The 19647-nt window shown below is 49.3% G+C and overlaps 1 protein-coding gene across 1 annotated transcript in view; it reads right to left on the minus strand.

Annotated features, from left to right (window-relative positions):
• Positions 1 to 3047: 3047 nt before the first annotated feature.
• CCDC135 (coiled-coil domain containing 135) overlaps positions 3048 to 19647 on the minus strand; it is a 21664-nt gene continuing 5064 nt past the window's right edge. The window contains 13 exon segments of the mRNA XM_006878738.1: positions 3048 to 3141; positions 3295 to 3434; positions 4513 to 4707; positions 7400 to 7510; positions 7589 to 7699; positions 9554 to 9769; positions 10933 to 11168; positions 11790 to 11918; positions 12090 to 12218; positions 13086 to 13158; positions 14660 to 14791; positions 17657 to 17875; positions 18766 to 18924. Coding sequence (XP_006878800.1) covers positions 3048 to 3141; positions 3295 to 3434; positions 4513 to 4707; positions 7400 to 7510; positions 7589 to 7699; positions 9554 to 9769; positions 10933 to 11168; positions 11790 to 11918; positions 12090 to 12218; positions 13086 to 13158; positions 14660 to 14791; positions 17657 to 17875; positions 18766 to 18924 — 1944 coding nt within the window.

The following is a 19647-nucleotide window of genomic DNA, read 5'->3' on the forward strand; positions in this document are numbered from 1 at the left end:
GCATCCTCACAATCTCTGTCATGCTTTAGTGGTAGTTACTGTGTCAGTTAATGCACATCTCACTAACGATATTGTGTGACTTCCACATTCTGTTGTGTCACATTTTTCTGGAATGCGAACACACGTGGATTTCTTCCAGTCAGTTGGCCAAGTAATGGTCTTCCAAATTTCTTGGCACAGCAAACTGCATCTGGTTGTTGAGACACCTCAATTAGTATTCCATCAATTCCCGGGACCTTCCCTCAACACGAATGTCTTCAGTCCAGCTTGAATTTCTTCATTTCATTTTACAGATGTGTCAATTGTCATTGGTAAAGGGAGATGGGATTCAGACACTTAGAGACTCTTTATTGTAAACCCCAGAATTCCAGGGTTCATACTTTGGTCGTGCAATCCCCCTTCTCGAGCTGGACTACCTCCGTCACACTGAGATCTAACCAGTTGGGCATGAGTTCTATGAAACCTCGAACTCATTGCCGTGGAGTCAAGTCATATCTGATCCTCCAGTGGGTTTTCAGAGCCAATAAATCCCATGAGAGGAGTCTGCCCATCTTTCTCCCTTGGACTAGCTGGTGGGTTCAAATTGCTAGCCTTTGGGTTAGAAGCACACCTCCCTACCATCTTGGCCACCAGAGCTGATGCAGGAGACCCCTTGCAAGTGTTAAAGTGTCTAGAAAGCATTAGGCTGAGTGAAAGGACTCAGTCTCAGAAGGACAAATACTGCATAAGACCACTATTGTGCAAATAGTATAACAGAGCAAGTTCACGAGGAGAGGGGGAAGGGGGAAGGATGACAGAAAAGAGCAAGGGGCAAATCACTAGGGTAGAGGTGAACGAACGGATGGAGGGGTGTGAAGGCATGGGAAGGATTCAATAGGGACTTGGAAAGACGGGCAGATAATAGGCACAGATCCACAGTAATTATATAAAAATGTATGAAATACAATGTACATGAATGAGACATGATGTATGTGAATGGTTGTATGCTAACCAATGAATATATTAAAAATAAAAGGGGTTGATCAGACTTGTAGTTGATATAGTAATTAATCTTATCAGATACAGCAAGTAGGGAATCATGGGTTAGTCCCTTTCCTCCTTGATGTTCTCTCAAAGGTAAACTTTTTAAGACTCAAAAGGAAGCTGTATGGACTGTGACCAACTATACAAGTGACGGAACAGTTGAACAGATTGTATACCTCGTCCACTGCGGCATAGTGGAGTCATTGATGAGCCTTTTAATCTCAAAGGGTACCAAGTTTATTCTGATTATTCTGGATGCCATTTCAAGTATCTTTCAGGCTGCTGAGAAAAACAGCTGAAACAGAAAAGCTTAGTACAATAGCTGAAGAATGTGGAGGCTTTGACATAATTGAGGCTCTATAAAACCATGAAAAAGAAAGTGTGTACAAGGCTTCCTTGAACTTGATTGAGAAGCACTTGTCTGCTGAGGAAGAAGAGGAACAGAAAGTTGTATCAGAAGCTACCTCCTAAGGGTATGCCTTCCACGGTCAGGATGCTGGGACCTTTAACTTTTAAAAAAGTTTGTACACCTGAGTCCAAAAGTTCTTTGTTGTGTACTATGTTTGGTAAAATTTTGTCTTAACTGTTTTCTCTACGAATAACTCTTTATAAATGTGATTTGTTAAGAGAGCACTTTTTAGAACAAAACTACACTTGAACAGTTCCAAATTGTACATACTGTATAAAGCCTCTCCTGTCATTGAATTTCTTGTTTCTGGGTGGGATTTCTTATCTTGCCATATCCTGTAAATAAAAATTAAGTTCCACTCTTTTTTAAAAAAAATGCATATATATTTTTAAAATTAAGTATTCAAGAGTAGATATGCCACTTGAGGCCTAAGGTCTGCTTGACCTAAGCACTACCGCAGCATGTGAAAGAGCAGCAAAGAATTGATGCCTTGAGTCGTGCTGATGAAGACTATTGAATAATACTACATATGCCCAGGAGAATAAACAAATATGTTTTGAAATAAGTGCAACCAGAATTTTCCTTGTTGTTGTTGTTGTGTACCATCGAGTCAGAACTGATCCATAGCTGACCCTCCGGCAGGTTTTCAGAGGCCCGTATGGGAGGAGATTGCCCATCCTTCTTCTGCAGAGCAGCTGGTGGCCTCGAACTCAAACTGTGTGCCTTTTGGGTTGCAGTGCAGCTTCTTGCCACTAGGCCACCAGGGCGCCCTAGGCTTCGTTTCACATTTTTGGTTATGTTTTTGAGATAGATTGACCCTAGAGCAAGACATCATGCTTGGTTGAGTAGAGGGTCACTGAAGAGGAAGACTCTCAGAGAGATGGGTTGGCCCAGCAGCAGCTGTGAGGATGACAGAGGACTGGATAGTGTGCTGTTGTGTTGTAAGAGTCAGCGAGTCACAGCTGGCTAACAATTAGCCTAAAAGGCAGCAGTTACAGACCTGCCTTGCTCTCTGGAACACTGTCCTACCAATGTGCTTCCTTGAAGGCTGCCGTTCTATTCTGTCCACCTGGGGGCGCCATATGGCAACACTGCTCATAGGCAATAGTCCAGTTTGGTTTTGATGGAGGGAGAGGGTGTTGTGTGCAGGGGTGCTGAGAAGACTCAGCATTCCAGTTTTGAGGGAGATGAACAAGGGAGGAGGAAGGCCGATCCCCTCCCAGGCTCGAGGAAAAGAAGAATAAAAAAAAATCAGCCCCTCTGGCTTCATGGGACCCTCCATCAGATTCCGGATGCTGTGAATCTTACATGGAGCTGACTCTTGCATCCTTTTCCCCAGGATTCACAGGTGGATTGGAACCACCAACATCTAACCCCACTACATTGCCAGGGCACCTTGGGTAAAGAAGGGAAGGATAAAAAGCACTGAAGCTTGTGAAATATGAAGCGCAAATGGCAAATTTAAAGCGTTTATTTACAGGCAGATCATGAGAAGCAGGAACAGAAAGGGGTGCAGAGAAGGTGGTGTGTGAGGGTGGGGTACCTGAGTGAGTGGCTGGGGCCAGGAGGAGGGGCCTTTTCCCTGGAAGCTTCTGCTGAGGCCCCAGGAGAGACATCAAGCAAAGACTTTGAAGAACTCCACCAAGCGAGGATCCTTGTAGAGCTTCTCCTCCAGAGCCAGGTACTTCAGGGGGGCCAGCTCCTTGTGTCTGGAATCAGAGGGTGGAGCAACAAAGGGGTGAAGGAGCACAGAGCTGGTGACCCTGTCCTCAGCCGCGGCTCTCCCATTCCCTCATCATTTCACGACGGCCCCCCAACCTTCTCCATCCCTCTCAGGTCCCCTCAGCCCCCTGTCGTCTCACCGATTGAGCCGCTGCTCCAGGATGCGGATCCGGAACATGGCCTGAGAACAGTAGCTCAGGTACATGTCCTCATCCTCGGGCGTCAGGGTCATCTGGTTCTCCTGGTACCACTGCTGCTTCTTCTGCAGCTCCTGGGTTTCCTGTGGGCACCGGGAGGAGAGAGTTGATGGGGACCGACTCTTACCCTGGACTGCGGACTGAGATCTTACTAGTTACAGACGGAGCTCCGCTGCCCACCCAGAGAAATCAGAACAGCAGATGCAGGGGCCACACGGGGCTTGGGCGGAAGCTGCCGAGCCCTTGTTTAAAGGAACGGATCTGTATGTGTAATAACAACAACATAGAGAGAGATTAATTGGCCCAGTGGACAGAAAGCGATGCTGTGGGTGACTTTTAATTGCGGCCCTCGGGCCTGTCATTCATTGTTTTTGTTCAGACATTCGTCTAGGTCGTATAGCTCTGGTGTATAAGTTGCTGTACAGCAGTCACCTGTGGTTGCTCTGAGGCTGAACAGTGTGACACTGATGTGTCAAATGCGTTAATGGTTGGTTACCCAATGCGGACAGAGAGTGGGGTGGAGCTCCCCAATTAAAACAAACATGGAAGGAGGAGTGGCATCCACTTCCATAATAGCTTGCCTCCGGAAACCCTATGAACCTGGAAAAAGGATGAAAGACACACCTCCGGAAACCCTATGAACCTGGAGAGAGGATGAAAGTCACACAAGCGTTGAGGACTCTCCTTCATAGGGTCGATATGAGTTGCCTGCAACTCGACGGCACTTCCCAACAACAACAACATCTGTATGTGTGGAGTGAGGGTCAAAACTAAGGCAACAGTACATCACTGGAAAAGTTAGCCTCACAGTTTCAGAGCCTCCAAGTTCTTAAGTGAATAATGAGGCTCATTGTGGCCCTCTCCACGACCACCCCTCTCCGAGCCATTTACAGTTAGATAGTGTGGGAAAAACATACGGGAGACACTTGGCCTGCAGAAACAGATTGAAGACTAAGATTTGTAACAATGAAATCTGTCCCTCCACTCCATCTATGCACCCTCCCACTGGTGCACAGCAGCGAGGGTGCCTCATTCGGAAACACCAAGCATGGATACCCTCTCATCCCGTCAGTGGTGCCTCCCAGGTCTGTGAGGTGGTGGGCCAGACAGCCCTGGGCCCATGTCCTGGATGAAGCTGCCAAGGGATCCCATCTACCCCACCTTCTCGAAGCGGGCCTGGATGAGGTTGGCCTTGTCGATGAGCCGCTGCTTGAAGTCACTGAGACACTCATCCTTGAGACGCATGGCCTGCCAGCGGTTCAGCTTCTCGCCCGGCAGGAGCTGTGCCAAGAACGGGGCCAGGTAGTCCAGCTGGGTCTCCATCTGTCTCAGGTGCTCCTCGTGCATCACGCGCTCCTGCAGGGTTGGGTGGGGACAGGAGGGTCAGGCCAGGCCAGCAGGGTTTCAGAGACCTCCCCACTGGCCTTAAAGAGCCAGGCCGCGAATCCAGGGCCTAGGGTCATGTGCCTTAGCTTGAGGCCTTAGATGGACCTGCGGGCTGGGCTGACCTCTTACATCCTTGTTTATTGATTGCAGCCCAATTGTTATCAATCTTATTGATAGCCTATCAACATGTTCTTACATATTTACGGATCTCAACCTTAGCTTCAGCTTCTTCCTCTGAAGAGTCATCTCAGACTATAAATCTGTAAATGGCCTGGGGCCTGACATATCTGCTTAGGTGTTGTCTAACCCACTTCACTGACAGCAGAACTGCCCGACATGGGTTCTGGACTACAGTTTCCAGCCCTGTGACAGCAGAATCACCCCACATGGTTTTCTGGACGGCAGTTCTTACTGAAACTGGTTTTTCTCTCATCGAGTCACTGAGTGGGTTTGAACATTCAATCTTTCAGTCGTCAGTCAAGTGCTTGACCACAGCATCATCAGGGTTTCTTGGTAATGGGATTAATGACTTAAATGGAAAACCACCTGGAACTTCCTTCTGCTTCACTGCCTTCCTGAGGCCTCTAGTCCTGGAGCATAAACAGGCCGTGAAGTAGAAATGGACACGCTGACACCCAGCCCTGGCACCTGTGACCAGCCACTCATCAGACGCCTTGGCCCAGCTCACCAACCCCAAACTCTTGTTGTTGTTGCTGGTGCCATTGAGACATTATGAAAACAGTGAAAAACAGATCTAAACCTGGCCCGATCCTGCACTATCTTCCCAATTTGCTCAAGTTCATTGTCACCGTCACTGTGTCAAGAATTTTTTTTGTTTATAAATCTCCAATTGGTTGGTGAAGGAGATTAGGGGAAGCTGGAATTTGTAACCAAAATGCCCTGAACTGAAGGGTTTGAAGGGCTCAGGTGAGCAGCTGGAGACTGGTGTATGTTGTTATATTTTCATCCTCCCAGGAATTGGTGGAATACCTATTGGCATATTCCAACAAACAAATGCAGCCATGGATGTACTCACCAGATTGTGCCAAGAAATCTAGAGGACAGCTACCTACCCAGCCAACTGACTGGAAGAGATTTCTGTTTATTCCCATTCGCAAGAAAGGTGATCCAACAGAATGTGAAAATTACAGACAATATCATTAATATCACAAGCAAGCAAAATATTGCTGAAGATCATTAAAAAAAAATAAATGACTAGACCAGTATATTGACAGAGAACTGCCAGAAATGTGAGTTAAGTTTAGAAGAGGCCGTGACACTAGGGATATCATTGCTGATATCAGAGGGATCTTAGCTCAAAGTGAGAATGCTAGAAGAATGTCTCTTTTTATTTTATGGAGTATTACAAAGGCATTTGACTGTGTAGAGCATAACGAATGATGGCTAACATTGAGAAAAGTGGGAAGCTCAGCATATTGGATTGTGCTCATGAGAAATCTATACCTAAACTGAGAATGTGTTTTCTGAACAGAGCAAGAGAAGACTGTCTGGGTCAAAATCAAGAAATGGGCGTTATCAAGGATGTATCCCTTCTCCAAACCTTCTCAATCTATAGTCTGAACAGATCTTTTGAGCAGCTGGACTTTACGAAGGAGACTGCGACCTCAAGAAGAGAGGAGGACTCATCAACAACCTGTGTTATGCAGATGGCCCAACCTGACTTGCTGAATGTGAGTAGGACTTGGAGCACTTGCTGCAGACGATCAAGGACTGTAGCCTGTAAAATGGATTGTTACTCACCGGCAAGAAAACAAAGATTTTCCCCACCAGGCCAATAGGTAACATCATGACAGATGGTGAAAGGATTGGACTTGTTAAATTATTTCATCTCACTTGGATCCACAATCAGCACTCTTGGGGATTAACAGTCAGGAAATCAAAAGACAAGCCGCATTGGGGAAAATCTGCTGTCAAGCACCTCTCCAGAGTGCTACAGAGAAACAATGCCAGTCTAACGACTAAGGTGCACCTGATCTAAGCCATAGTCTTTTCAGTTGCTGACTGGTCCTCTGAAAGCTAGACCGTGACAAAGGAGGACAGAAGAAGAATCGATGCCTTTGAGTTGTGGTTCTTGAGAAGAGTATCGAACATACCAGGGACTCCTAAGAGAACAAACAGGTCTGTCCTAAAAAAAGTGAAACCAGGGTGCTCCTTGGAGGCAAGGATGGTGAAATTCCATCTCACATACTTTGGACATGTTGTCAGAAGGGGCCAGTCTTTGGGGAAAGATAACATGTTTGGAAAGGTAGACAATTAGCACAAAAGAGGAAGACACTTGACGAGACCCAGGGGCTGTAGCAATGGGGTCAAGTGTGTCAAACATGGCGAGGTTGGCTCAGGATAGTGTGATGTTCAGAGTCATTTTTCCTAGGGTTGCTGTGAGTTTTAGTTGACTCAGTGGCACATAACAACAGCAATGGCATGCATTACAGGCTATGGCTTAACCAGATGCTCCCGGACGTGGCAGATTTGGTTTGGATCCAGAGTGTTCTTTGGGGCAAATCATAAATATGATAGTTCAGCAGCAAGGACAAAAAATAGTATTATCAAGAGCCATCCCCTGTGACATCCAGTAGAATCCCGAGTCTTTCTCTCCACCCTGGAGGCGGGGAAGGGGCTGGTCCGGGAAGCCAGGACGTACCATCGCCTCCCGATACGCTTTGCTCTTCTCATTACGCTTGGTGTCGTAGATGGAGACAGTCAGCGTGTGCGCCTCTTCCTCTTCCTCGCGAAGCTTCAGGATCTCTTGCACCTGGGGAGGGAAGGGGCACTGTCAGAACATGCCTCACCCCGTCAGCTCTCACCTACCCACTCTCTCATGCGAGCCTACCTCCAGCTCTGACTCCCAGACTTGGTGTCTGGACAATTTCTCCTCGTTCTTGAGCTGCATCATGACCTCGTACTGGTAGAGGAGTTTCTTTGTATGTTCCATGGGCTCTACCTGGGACAACAGACAGGATGTCATGGAGAGGGGCTGGTGGTCATGGGCAGACTGGAGCCAGACCACTGGGGTCCAAATCCACCCCTGCTACTTTCTACCTGTGTGAGCGCAAGTTGCTTCATCTTTCTGCATCTCAGTTTCCTCATCTGTAGTAATACAGATAACAGGCTTCTGAGGCTCAGAGGAGTTGAGGGAGGTGCCTGAAGAGCGAGGTTTTACATTATCAAAGTCAGACCTATGGAAGCACTGAGGCTTTTCCTACTAGTCACTGGTCCTCAGGATCTGGGGTCTTCTCTCACCTGGGCTTGTGGTGGTGTTGGTTGGAGAGGGGGGTGTCTCAGTACACTGAGTTCTCCTTGGTGGAATGTAGTTGCTGTTAGGTGCCACTGTTGCTATGACTCATAGTAACCCTACAAACAGCAGATGGAAACCTGTGTCACCCTCATAATTTCTAATGTTCTCTAACCCAGTGCTGTAGTCACTGTGTCAATCCATCTGGCTGAGGGTCTTCCCTTCATAACAACATACACAAAGCATGTCAGTTGAAACTTGGTCATCCTTGCCTCCAAGAAGCACTCGGGCCGTACTTTCTCCAAGACAAATCTGATTGTTCAATTAATTGACTTCCACGGGATATCCAGTGCTTTTCTCCAACACCACATCTCAAAGGCTTCTCAGATTTTCCCCGTCATCCTTAGTCACTCATTGTCCAGATCTCAGATGCGTAGCAAGTGATTGAAAAAGACCATGGACTAAATAAGGTGCATTTTAGTCTTCAAACTGCCATCACTGCTCCTCAGTAATCTGAGAGTTATCTGAGTAATCATGGGAAGGTCCGTAAGAGAAGACTTCCCAGCATAGTATGCCTACTGCTCTCCTGACTGCTGGTACCAAGAGTGTTGGCTGTGGATCCAAAGAAGATGAAATCATTGGCAATCTCAATCTATTATGATGTTGCCTATTGGCTCAGGGTGAGAATGTTTGTTTTCTTGATGTTGAAATGTTGATATAATCTTTGATCTTCTGAGGCAAGTGCTTCAAGTCCTCCTCACTTTCAACAAGGTTGTGTAAGCTGCATAACGTGGGTTGTTAGCAAATCTGATTCTCATGTCACATTCTTTGCTATAGTATATAGTCCAGCTTCTCAAAAGATCTGTTCAGCACACAGAGTGAATAGGTATGGAGGAGAGATACAGCTCTGACATCCGCCTGTCTTAGTTTTAAACCATACAGTGCTCACTTGCTCTGTTTGGATAACAGCTTCTTAGTCTAGGTATAGGTTTTTTTATGAACATAATTAAGTGTTCTAGGATTCCCTTTCTTCTCAATGTTAGTTGTTATGATCCGCACAGTCAAATGCCTTTGCATAGTCAATGAGACACAAATAGACACTCTTCCGGTATTCTCTGCTTTCAGCCAGGATCCATTTGTCCTCGGCAATGGCATCCCTACTGCCATGGCCTCTTCTAAACCCAGCTTAAACTTCTGGCAGTTCTCTCAATGTGCTATTCTAGCCATTTTGGATGACCTTTAATATTTTGCTCGCATGTGACATTAATGATATTTCTCTCTAATTTCCACATTCTGTTGGATCACCTTTCTTGGGCAAGGGAACAAATATGAGTCTCTTCCAGTCAATGAGCCAGGCAGCTCTTCTCCAAAGTGAGGAGAAGATTTTTAAAGGAGCTGCAAAGACAGGTGTCCTGAGATGGCAGATTTTCCCAAGGAGCGAGGTGAATTTGGGGCTGGGAACCAGGGTGTCCCATCCATCCTGGGTTACCCAAGTTGCTGGGATGGAGTACGGTCCCCAGGGCCTCTCTCGGGCCTCCCTCCCCGCCGCCCCTGCAGGCCTACCTCAAAGCTGATGCACATGTCAGGGGTCATGATGATCTTGTTGCCCTTGCTGTCCACCTCTGTGCGCCGCAGGTACTCTCGCTTGGAGGCCGTGATGTAGTCTTCACGGCAGTGGTAGCGCAGCTGGATACGCTCCTCCCCGACCAGGAACACGCGCTCAGCCACGTCTTCATCTGCCAGCTTCGAGGGGTTGCGGGCAAACCGCTCTGTGATTTTCTGAGGCCAGAACACACACAGGACTGGAGGTGGGAGAAGGCGCTCAGGGATGGGGGGGGGGGGTTACCCTCGGGGGGGGGGGTCCCGTGGGGTAGACCTCCAGCCAGACAATGGTCCTCTTGGTCCCGTGGGCCTGAGGGTCAGATCCTGCCAGCCCTGTATGGGGCTGGACTTCTCCAGCTCTTCTCTACAGTCTGCTTGCCTCCCTCCAGAGATGAGGAGCTCACTACTTCTACTTCACTACATTGCCTACTCCATCAAGAAAAGAGCCTTAAGTGCTGGAAAGCGCTGTTTGGTATGCAGCCATTAAATTAATTACCAAACAATTTTTAATGACATGGAGGAAAAGCATACGACTTAATATTAAGTGGGTGATATAGGGACGCATCTCAAGTAGGTAGAAAGGACTCTCAAAACCAACCCTTCCCCAAAACAACAACAATAACAAAAATTACCCTAACAGGGGAGCTCTGGTGGCCTAGTGGCAAGGAGCTGCAACTACAATCCCAGAGGCGCACGGTTCGAATCCACCAGATGCTCTGCCGGGGAAGGAGGGACAATCTCCTCCTGTACCAGTCAGATCTGATTTGATGGTACACGCACACAAAAATAAAATTTAAAAAAAAAAAATAATCCCAGAATAGCCTCTGTCAGACATAACCATATATTAGTGGGTTTGTTAGGGTAATTTTTTAAATTATTATTATTTTTGTGTGAGTGTACCGTCAAATCAGATCTGACTGGTACAGGAGGAGATTGCCCCTCCTTCCCCGGCAGAGCATCTGGTGGATTCGAACTGTGCGCCTCTGGGATTGTAGTTGCAGTTCCTTGCCACTAGGCCACCAGAGCTCCCCTTATTTTATTTTTCTCTCCATCTATTTTCTCCCAAACATTTATGACAAGTGTGCATTATTTTTTTATATATAACAATTAGGAAACACTATCTCCTTGGTCCAACGGTTGAGGGTGTAGCCTGACATCACACTGACCTGGGATCTTCATGAATGTGGTAAAAACACTTGGCCTATAATTAGTGCTCAGGAAATGTCTCAGGCCTTGAGGGCGCCCCAGAACCAAGGCTCCCCCCTTCCCCCCCCCACATCCCATGGGGACTGTAGCCAATCAGAAAGTTCGGCCCCTCTCTAGGACCTTGGTGCTCCTACCACTATAGGCCTGGGGTTGGACTCCACAGTGACCGGCGCCCGGTTACTCAGAGCGACCTTCTTGGCCCTGGGGCCAAAGTTGACATGGCGGTAGGAGAGGAAGTCTGGGCGTCCCTGAAAGTACTCCGTCATCGTGTTGGGAGTCTCTTCCCGCTTCATCAGGCCATCCACACGGGCCATGTCATAAAACTCCATGGAGCGCTCATTCTTGGGAAGCATGGTCTTATACGAGTGCACTGTGGGGAGGGAGAGGGGAGGGAGGGCCCACTGAGCACCAGGACCCTCTTCTGTTCAACTTGAGAGTTGAAACATTCCTCCTTCCTGGGGTTTATTTCCCTTTTTAAAAAAAAAATTTAAAAAAAATAGCCAACAAATAGGGCTAATAACTTTTTCAAATGTCTGTTGGCCTTGTGTTTGCTCTTGATCGTGGTTGTTGACGGTCCCTCCAGCTGGGGCCACCCTCCCTTACTCCTCTCTGGCACGTCCACGCCCTCTGCCTTCTGTACTGCCCCTGTGATTTTACCCTCAGCATTCTCGCCTCCTTTGAGTGAGGTCCCCACCCCACCATGCACCCTCCTGTTGGGTTTCCTCCTGCCTCGTGTCCCCCACAGAATGAGCACAAGGCCCTAGTTATGATTTACCATGAGGAATAAACGTTTAACACTTGTCTTGGGTTTTCAGAGCTCTCCCCTGAGATTTGCTTAGGAGGATAAAGGCCGTTTCTTCTCTTGCCACCCAAGAACCCAAGGTTGCTGGCTCCTCCCACAACATACCAATGTCCACGGGGGTTATTCTAAGGAGTGGGCCCAACCCCTGTCCTGAGCTTCTGACTCACCAGCGATGGGGGGTCTACGCACCTCGCAGAGCCTGGGAATGACCTGGCTTGAAGTAGTCGGTGTTCAGGCCCATGGTCTTGTTCATGTGCTTCAGCTCCAGCATGTCCTCTCGATTCTGGTACCACTCCTTTATCTCCAGAACCTCGGTACCTGGGATGCCCATTGAAGCTCACTGCAGGGAGCCAGCTGCCCCAGCCTCAGTCTGCACCACTGTCCCCACTCACAGAGCAGCTCCCTCCTTCAAGGCTGCTTGGGGGACGTGGCTCCCCCACTCCCCACAGGGAGCACCCCCCACCCCAAGCTGGGTTGCTGTCTCCTTACACTCCAAATCCTTGTAGAGGGTGAGGCGACACACCAGGCCGTTGCTGTTGAGGTACGGGGCCCACTTCTCCAGCTTCGCCCTCTTGTATTGAATTACCTTCTTCCCACCCGGGCAGCGGGTTTCGAATGCTGTAGACACAAAGCAGGGGCGGAGAGCTCTCCAAGCCAGGCCGGGACCTCAGGCCCCCGAGAAAAGGCAGCTTCACATATGGACCTCAGTAGTGACATAGCCGTTCCCCAACTGCTAGATTTCTAGATTGCTTTGATTTTTTTTTTGCTGCAAATCCCATGATGAACTTTGCACTTGCTCATCACTCTCCCAGGGGGAGGTGTCTCAAGAGCGGCACCACCCATCACTGTCTGCCCCCCAGACTTCACTGTCAGGTCTCAAGACCATGCAGGGTGTGCTCAGGTCCTGCAGGAACGGAGCTTCAGGCTGGCCCAAAGACCTGCTCCCCAGACACATCACTGTCTCTCCTGGCTAGGCCTTTGACTGTGCAGGCCTCTCTGTTCCCTCCAGTCCTCTCTTCAGAGCTAACGTCTTCTGACCCTTCCACATTTAGCCCAGGGGGCCTGCCTCTGAAAGCCCCTCTTCCCACCACCCAGCTGTCACCTCTAAGCAGGGCTGAGTGTAGCCCCTCTGGGTTTCTGGGATATTGTCTCAAGATATGGGGCATGAGTGGACCCATCTTCCAGTTTCTTTGCTTTCCTTTCGTGGGTCCTGACACCTTCTACACCATCTGAGTCCAGTTCACCACTTCCCTCAGGAAGAAAAGCGGGGGTAAGGGGGTGTGTGTCTGTGAGGGGTGTGTGGTAGCTTTCCACAAGGCAAACTGAGGCCCCTCTGAGATCCAGCCTGGTGACAGGAGCTCCCACTGCAGACTGTGACCCAGCATGCTTCACGAAGGGGACAGGTCAAAACAGAGGGTCAGGGCAGCCTGGCCTAGCTGTGACCCTGGAACTGGGCTTAGCCAAGGCGCAACGAAGAGCAAGTACCTTCTGGAGTGATCTCAATCTGTTCCACCCACGAGGGCGGCATGTCAAAGCTCTTCTCCTCATCCTCCTTGCCCTGTTGAGAGAGGTGAGGGGTGGGGAGGGTCCTAATCAGGGCTGGTCTGCACCGTCTCATTCCCCTGAGCTAAGCCAAAACAGATCATGAGCTTCCTCGGGGAAACCAAGGACAGAGCAGCTTGCACTCCAACAAGACCTGCCAGAGAGAGGTGGTAAGAAGGCAGAAGTGATCCAGCTCTTGGCTGACTGATCTTCTTAGCACCCATCTGGCTCAGGATGGCAACACCCTGCATGCCAGGCCTTTCTGGAACCAGTCAGCCAGCTAAGGCAACAGTCACCGCAGGGGCTACTTCTTAACTGACTAGTGCGGAGTCAAGGGGACCCCATGCTCTATCCAACACCAGTGAAGCAGTCTCCAGCACGTCCACAACTGATCTGAGCCTAGGTCTTTGACTGCAAAATGGACCTCTTAGAAAGATTAAATAGCACATTTCCTGGTTGCCATAACTTTCCCCTCCTCTTTGAGCATATTTCATTTGCAAAATAAGGCCTGGTCTATATGCACAGAGGAGCTCTGATGGTCTGTTGCTATTGTTGTTGTTATGTGCTGTCCAGTCACTTGAGATTCATAGCGACCCTACGTACAAGAGCCCTAACCCCTGCTCTATCCTGTGCCAACTCACTGTCTCCAACACACCTACTTCCACGACCCCAGTCACTGAATTGATCCATCTCATCGAGTGTCTTCCTCACCTACGCGGTCTCTCCACCCTCCCAAACACAATGTCTCTCTCCAAGGATTGGTCCCTCCTTGCAACATGCCCAAAGTATGTCAGACGAAGTCTCAGAATCCTTGACTCCAGGGAGAATTCTGGCTTCACCCTCTCCAGGACAAATCTGTTTGTTCTCCTAGCAGTCCATGGTATATTCAACACTCTTCTCCAGCACCACAGCTCAAAGACATCAATTCTCTTTCTATCATCCCCAATGTGCTAAAAAAGCAGGGCTATCACCCTGAGGACTAAGGTGCGCCTGATCCTGGCCACAGTCATTCTAATTGCTTCGTGTGCATGTGAAAGCTGGAAAATGCATCAGTCAGACCAATGAAGAATGGATGCCTTTTAATTATGGTGCTGGCGAAGACTGTTGGATATACTACGCATTGCCAGAAGAACAAACAAATCTTTCTTGGGAGAAGTGTAGTCAGAAGCAAGGTGGTGTGGCTTTGTCTTAGACATTGGGCATGCTGTCAGGAGGTGCCAGGCCATGGAGAGGGACGTCATGTTTGGGGGTGCCACATGGGATGGGACGTGAGGACTGGACGGCCATGGGGCTCACTGAGAGGTCACATCCCCCACAACAATGTGCTCTCCACAGGGAGCAGAGTGACCTGTAAAATGAGGGCATGGTCCGGGCGAGGAGGGTTCTTCCACATGCATCACTGGTCTACCAGGGTCACCATGGCCATACCATGGACATACACACGCTGACTTGACATGAGTCAGGGTGTTAAGTGCTCCCACGCTTCCTCCCCACCCCACACAACCACCAACACTCACCAGATTGTCCACATCCTCATCTTCATCATTGGCCCCTTCATCATCCTCATCAGACAGTGCCAGGTTAGGTTTATCAGTCCCCAAGAGCATGTATTCCCATCTCACAGGGTCTCCCAGGTCAAAGACCAGGTCCTGATGCGGAAGAGAATGTGCTGAGTATACCCCACAGTTGGAAGGACCCACCTGTTACAGGGCTCAGGGCAAACAACTGCCCCCAGAGTGGTCTGCGGCAGGGCCCAGAGGGACAAAAGGCCCGCTCCAGGCAGCCACCGAGAACGACCATGACCATTTCTCTAGTTCTCATAGGTAAACTGAAGCCCCGCGGGAACTCACTTCAACTTGTCCTGTCTCCCAGTGAAGCAACCTGTGGTCCCATGAGAGATTTGTTAACGTCAGGCCAGGAAAGGCCTGGATTTGGAGGCCACTCTGTATGAGTCCGAGTGTCCGGGGTCAGTGTTTTGAGCAAAGGAGGCCAAGGACAGAGAATCGCTACAGAGATTTTTACAGGAGGGGGCATCTGACCAGTTCTAATCATTATCAATTTGCTGGGTTTCCCCCCTGTTGTTTCCTCTTTAAAAAACATAGACTCTATAGGGAGCTCTCGTGGCCAAGTGGCAAGAAGCTGCACTGCAATCCTAGAGGTACGTGGTTTGAATCCACCAGATGCTGTGCTGGAGAAGGAGGGGCAATCTCCTCCTGTACCATTCAGATCCAATTTGACTGTACACACACAAAAATAATAAAACATTTAAAAAAACACAACCAACAAACCCCATAGACTCTATGTGGTTCCCTGGATGATGCAAATGCTGGTGATGAAGGAGCAGTTCTACTGTGTGAACACAAGAGGTCAGCAGAGTCAGAACCACTGGACGTCATAAGACAGCATGGTGACGGGCTGGGCAGGCACAAGACAGGAGCAGGAATTTCTCCTCTAAACTGGGGTCCTTTACCTTCTTCTCACCCCAGCTCACTCCAAAATGGCTCACTTGACAGATAGTTTCTTGCAGGTAAGGGGTTCCCTACATTCCAATCCACCTCCCTAGCAACTTGGACCCCACCCCCCCAGAATCAGCAATCCAGATTAAAGATCAAAGAAAAACTACCCACAAAGGGTAAGTTCACAAGACCCTGTCCTGAACACTCAAGTCATTGCTGTGAGGTTGGAACTAACTCCTGGTTGACCCTCTGGAGGGTTTTCAGAGGCTGTAAATGACACAGGAGAAGACTGTCTCTCTTCCACACAGCAGCTGGTGGGTTCGAACCACCTGCCTTTGGGTTGGCAGTGCAATTCCTTCCTCACTAGGCCACCAGAGCCCCCTAAAGTAATCCCTAATCCTAATTCTTATGTTTGAGGGGCAAGGGCCTTACTTACTCTGCTCTAACTGAAGGGAGTGGTGTGGAGGGTGGGAAGGAGGGAGAGGAGTCCAGGTGATGTAAGTGTTGCACTGACTGTTGCTGTTGGGTGTTATCAGGTCAAATATGACTCCTAGCAACTCGACAAACAACGGACCTGAACCCTGTCCATCCTCATCCTCTCTGACACGCTAAGAAGTCAGTAAACAATGGAAACGAAGGAAATACGGTCACATACAAAACACGGCTACATCACGCAGACACAATCCGGAGTCAAAGTACTCAGATAGAAGGGTATACATACTACATGACTCAGTTTACCTAAAACCTGCATACAGGCAGACTGAGGTCAGAAGTCTGGGCATATGGACTTTGGGGAGGATGGAATGAGAAGTGACCAGGAAGGGACAGTAAGGGCTTTCTGGTCCTGGTTATGTTTGACCTTTACCCACCACCCCACCACCCGACTTGGGGTGACTCTCCACTGAGTTACGAAGGTCGTGGATTTGTTTTGCGAGAGGAAATTGCTTTCTTTCCCCCACAGAACTGTCGCTGGACTAGATAGAACTGCTGACCTTCTGATAATGTACGCTTAAGGCCAGGGTACTCTTCTCACAGCCAACACAGAGTCCAGCCAAGCAAACAACAGGAACACACATCTCTGTTTCCTTCATGCCAATGTTAAAGCTTGTGCACATTTGGGAAGAAGGTAGTGAAACAATTCATACACTCAGCGGCTAATTTCAAGGTCGGAGGTTCAAGCCCACAGAGAAGAAAGGCCTGATGATCTGAAAGATTGGCTGTTGAAAACCCTGTGAAGTCCTCTGAGCGCTCCAGATACCCGTGGGATCAGCATGAGTGAATGAACTCCAGCCAACAAGGTGCCTTGTTAGGAACTGGATACAAGGACGTGTCTGTGGTGCGGATGAGGTTCTGTTTCTTGGTCTGTGCACGTACAACGGAAATTCACTGCTTTGTCTGCAGTACAGGGTTCTAAGCATTCTTTAACGCAAACCACCAATCCACATTTCAAAAGGATGTCTCTCTTTCCCAGCCATCAGGTCAGAACCAACTTGTAGCTAATTCTTCAGTGGGGGAGTTGGAGGCTGTAAATTGCATGGGAGGAGACCGCCTCTCTTTTCCCCACATAGTGTCTGGTGGATTCTAACAGACTGAGAAGCCCTGCCTCCTAGGTAAGCAGCGCAACCCTCTATGGACTATGCCACCAGAGTTCAAAGGAAAATCCTTCAACAGACATGCTGTGCTTGTGGCTGTGTACCGTTGAGTTGGAATCGACCCCTAGCTGAGCCTCCGGCGGGTTTTCAGAGGCAGTTAATCGCAGGAGAGGAGCTTGACCATCCTTCTCCTGCAGAGCAACTGGTGGCTTTGAACCACGTGCCTTTGGGATTACAGCACTGCTTCTTGCCACTAGGCCACCAGAGCTCCCTTTAAACAGATATACACGTCAAAAAAGAGACAGCAACTCCATGAGGTTGGTTACTTAGGGACGAGGACGTGGCTATGGGGACTCAGCTCTGGGGCAGCCCAAAGCTACAGGTCTGACCACCCGCCCCTTGCCCTTGTCTGGCCTGCGTCTGCCAAACCCCCCCTCAGACCACCCCCAGGCCCCCTCCTGGGCACCTTGCAGCCGTTCCAGCAGTCCTGCATGTTGACCCAGTAGTTCTTGTGATTCCAGACGCTCTCGATGCCCAGGAAATGTTCGTCTTTTGTGCTGTAGCTGCGTGCGGTGAACGAGTCGATGAAGAAGCTCTCGGGCACCTCACGCTTCCCCGACAGCACCAGCACCCAGCAGTGCACCCGCAGCCCATGCAGGGAGTCGGGCACCGCCTTCTCTGCCTTCTACACAGGAAAGATGGGTGACCAGGACCCGAGGGATGGGAAGTGGCTGTCGTCCGGGGACACGCAGGGGAACTGAACTCTGACCCAGAGACTACCACTGGCTTGAGGACGCCACCAGATTCTGAGTCTGTTTCCTTATCAATAAAATGGAAGGCTCTGATATGACCCATGGTTTACAAGCCTGACATTCTGGAGTTCTAGGGCATCAGAATGGACCTGCTTTATACATTGTGATTCTAGGTGATATTTCAGACCAAACCTATAAGACTATCCTGGTTGACCTCCCTTTTTGAGGATTATCACTATGCTTTGCATCCTCTTGTATCCCCAGGGCCTGGACTAGGGAGAAAGCTCAGTAACTGGTCTGTAGGAATAAGGAGGGTGAGAGTGTGCACGTGTGGAAGGAAAGCTGGGAGGGGGCGTGGCAGGAGAGATGAACGGATAGAGAGCGGATGACTGAAGCTGAGGGGGGAAGGTGGATGAGAGGAAGGAGATAGAAAGACGGGTGATTAAAGAGATGAGAGGAAGGATGAGAGACAGAAAATGTGAGGCTAGAAGGTGAAAGGAGAGAGGAGGAGATGAATGGATGATGGCAGGAGAGACGGAGGTGGATGAACGGAGGGCTGGGAGGATGAATTGGAGGAGATGTGGAAGGCAGAATGATGGAGGGACAGGTGGGAAGATGGACAGACGGGTGGGTGAATAAATGAATGATGGATGGATGGATGGATGGATGGATGGGAAGGTATATTTAGGTTTGTCCCTAAGGGGTGTGCTAGAGCTGCACGGGGTGTTAATGAAGCACATCCCTCCCCTGGCCTGCGTCTGCGTCCCCATTCACAGCAGCCCATCTGATAAGGTGGGCTGGGGACCGAGGACCGTGGACCCACCAAGAGGCGCTCCTCTTCCTCCCTCTGCCTCTGCTCCTCTGCAGCCTTCATCTCGGCCTGCTTTTTGATCTCCTGTTCTTGCTCAAACTTGCTGTTCAGATCCCTCGGTGGTTTGATGGCGTATTTCTTAGGCGGGACCTTCTCCACCTCCTGGACCACCTGTCCCCCAAGTTAGAGAAAGGTCAGTGGCCCTGAGACACCACCCATCCCCTCAGCCTCTGGAAGCTGAGGCCCACTTTGCAGCCCCTCCAGCCGGGAGATCACAGTTCCTGGACTGTGCAGGCTCTCTGACCGTACACGCAGGCTCTGTGTGTACAGGCAGACGCAGCCACGAGACCTTGGGTAGGTCATCTCAGGTCTCCCACCTTTAGGCTCCTCTATAAATTGGGAGTGGGAATTAAAAGAATTCTTGAAACCAGCATGTTTTAAAAAGCAAAGCAGTGAAAAGCATGTGTAAGATGCTTCCCAGCAGGTGAGCTCAAGAGAGGTGACTTTCTCTTCCTTCTCCATAACTAGTGGGAAGTGGGGGAACTACTGGGTGGGGGGTGTCAGGATGCAGGAATTTAATTTTTTTTTTCCAAAAGGGCTGAGTAGTGCCCACAGGTCTCAAACCACCTTACGGCAGGTTATGTCAGCATGACACGGTGTGAAGAAACCGCTGAGCTAAAGGCAGCCCTGTAGGATTTTTTTAAAAATGTTGCCTTAAAGTAGGAGTTTGACGAGTATGAAAAGTGATAAAATCATCTCTCTGTGTGTGCTTCTATAAAGGAGTGCTTGCAAATATGGCAAGAAAAAAGTGCCTATAAAATGAAAACTCACTGTCATCAGGCAATGCGATTGGCACAGGATAGAGCAGGGTTTAGGGCTGCTGTACATAGGGTC

This window comes from Elephantulus edwardii, unplaced genomic scaffold, assembly GCF_000299155.1.
Source record: "Elephantulus edwardii isolate Elephantulus edwardi_28Jun2011 unplaced genomic scaffold, EleEdw1.0 scaffold00001, whole genome shotgun sequence".
NCBI lineage: Eukaryota > Metazoa > Chordata > Mammalia > Macroscelidea > Macroscelididae > Elephantulus > Elephantulus edwardii.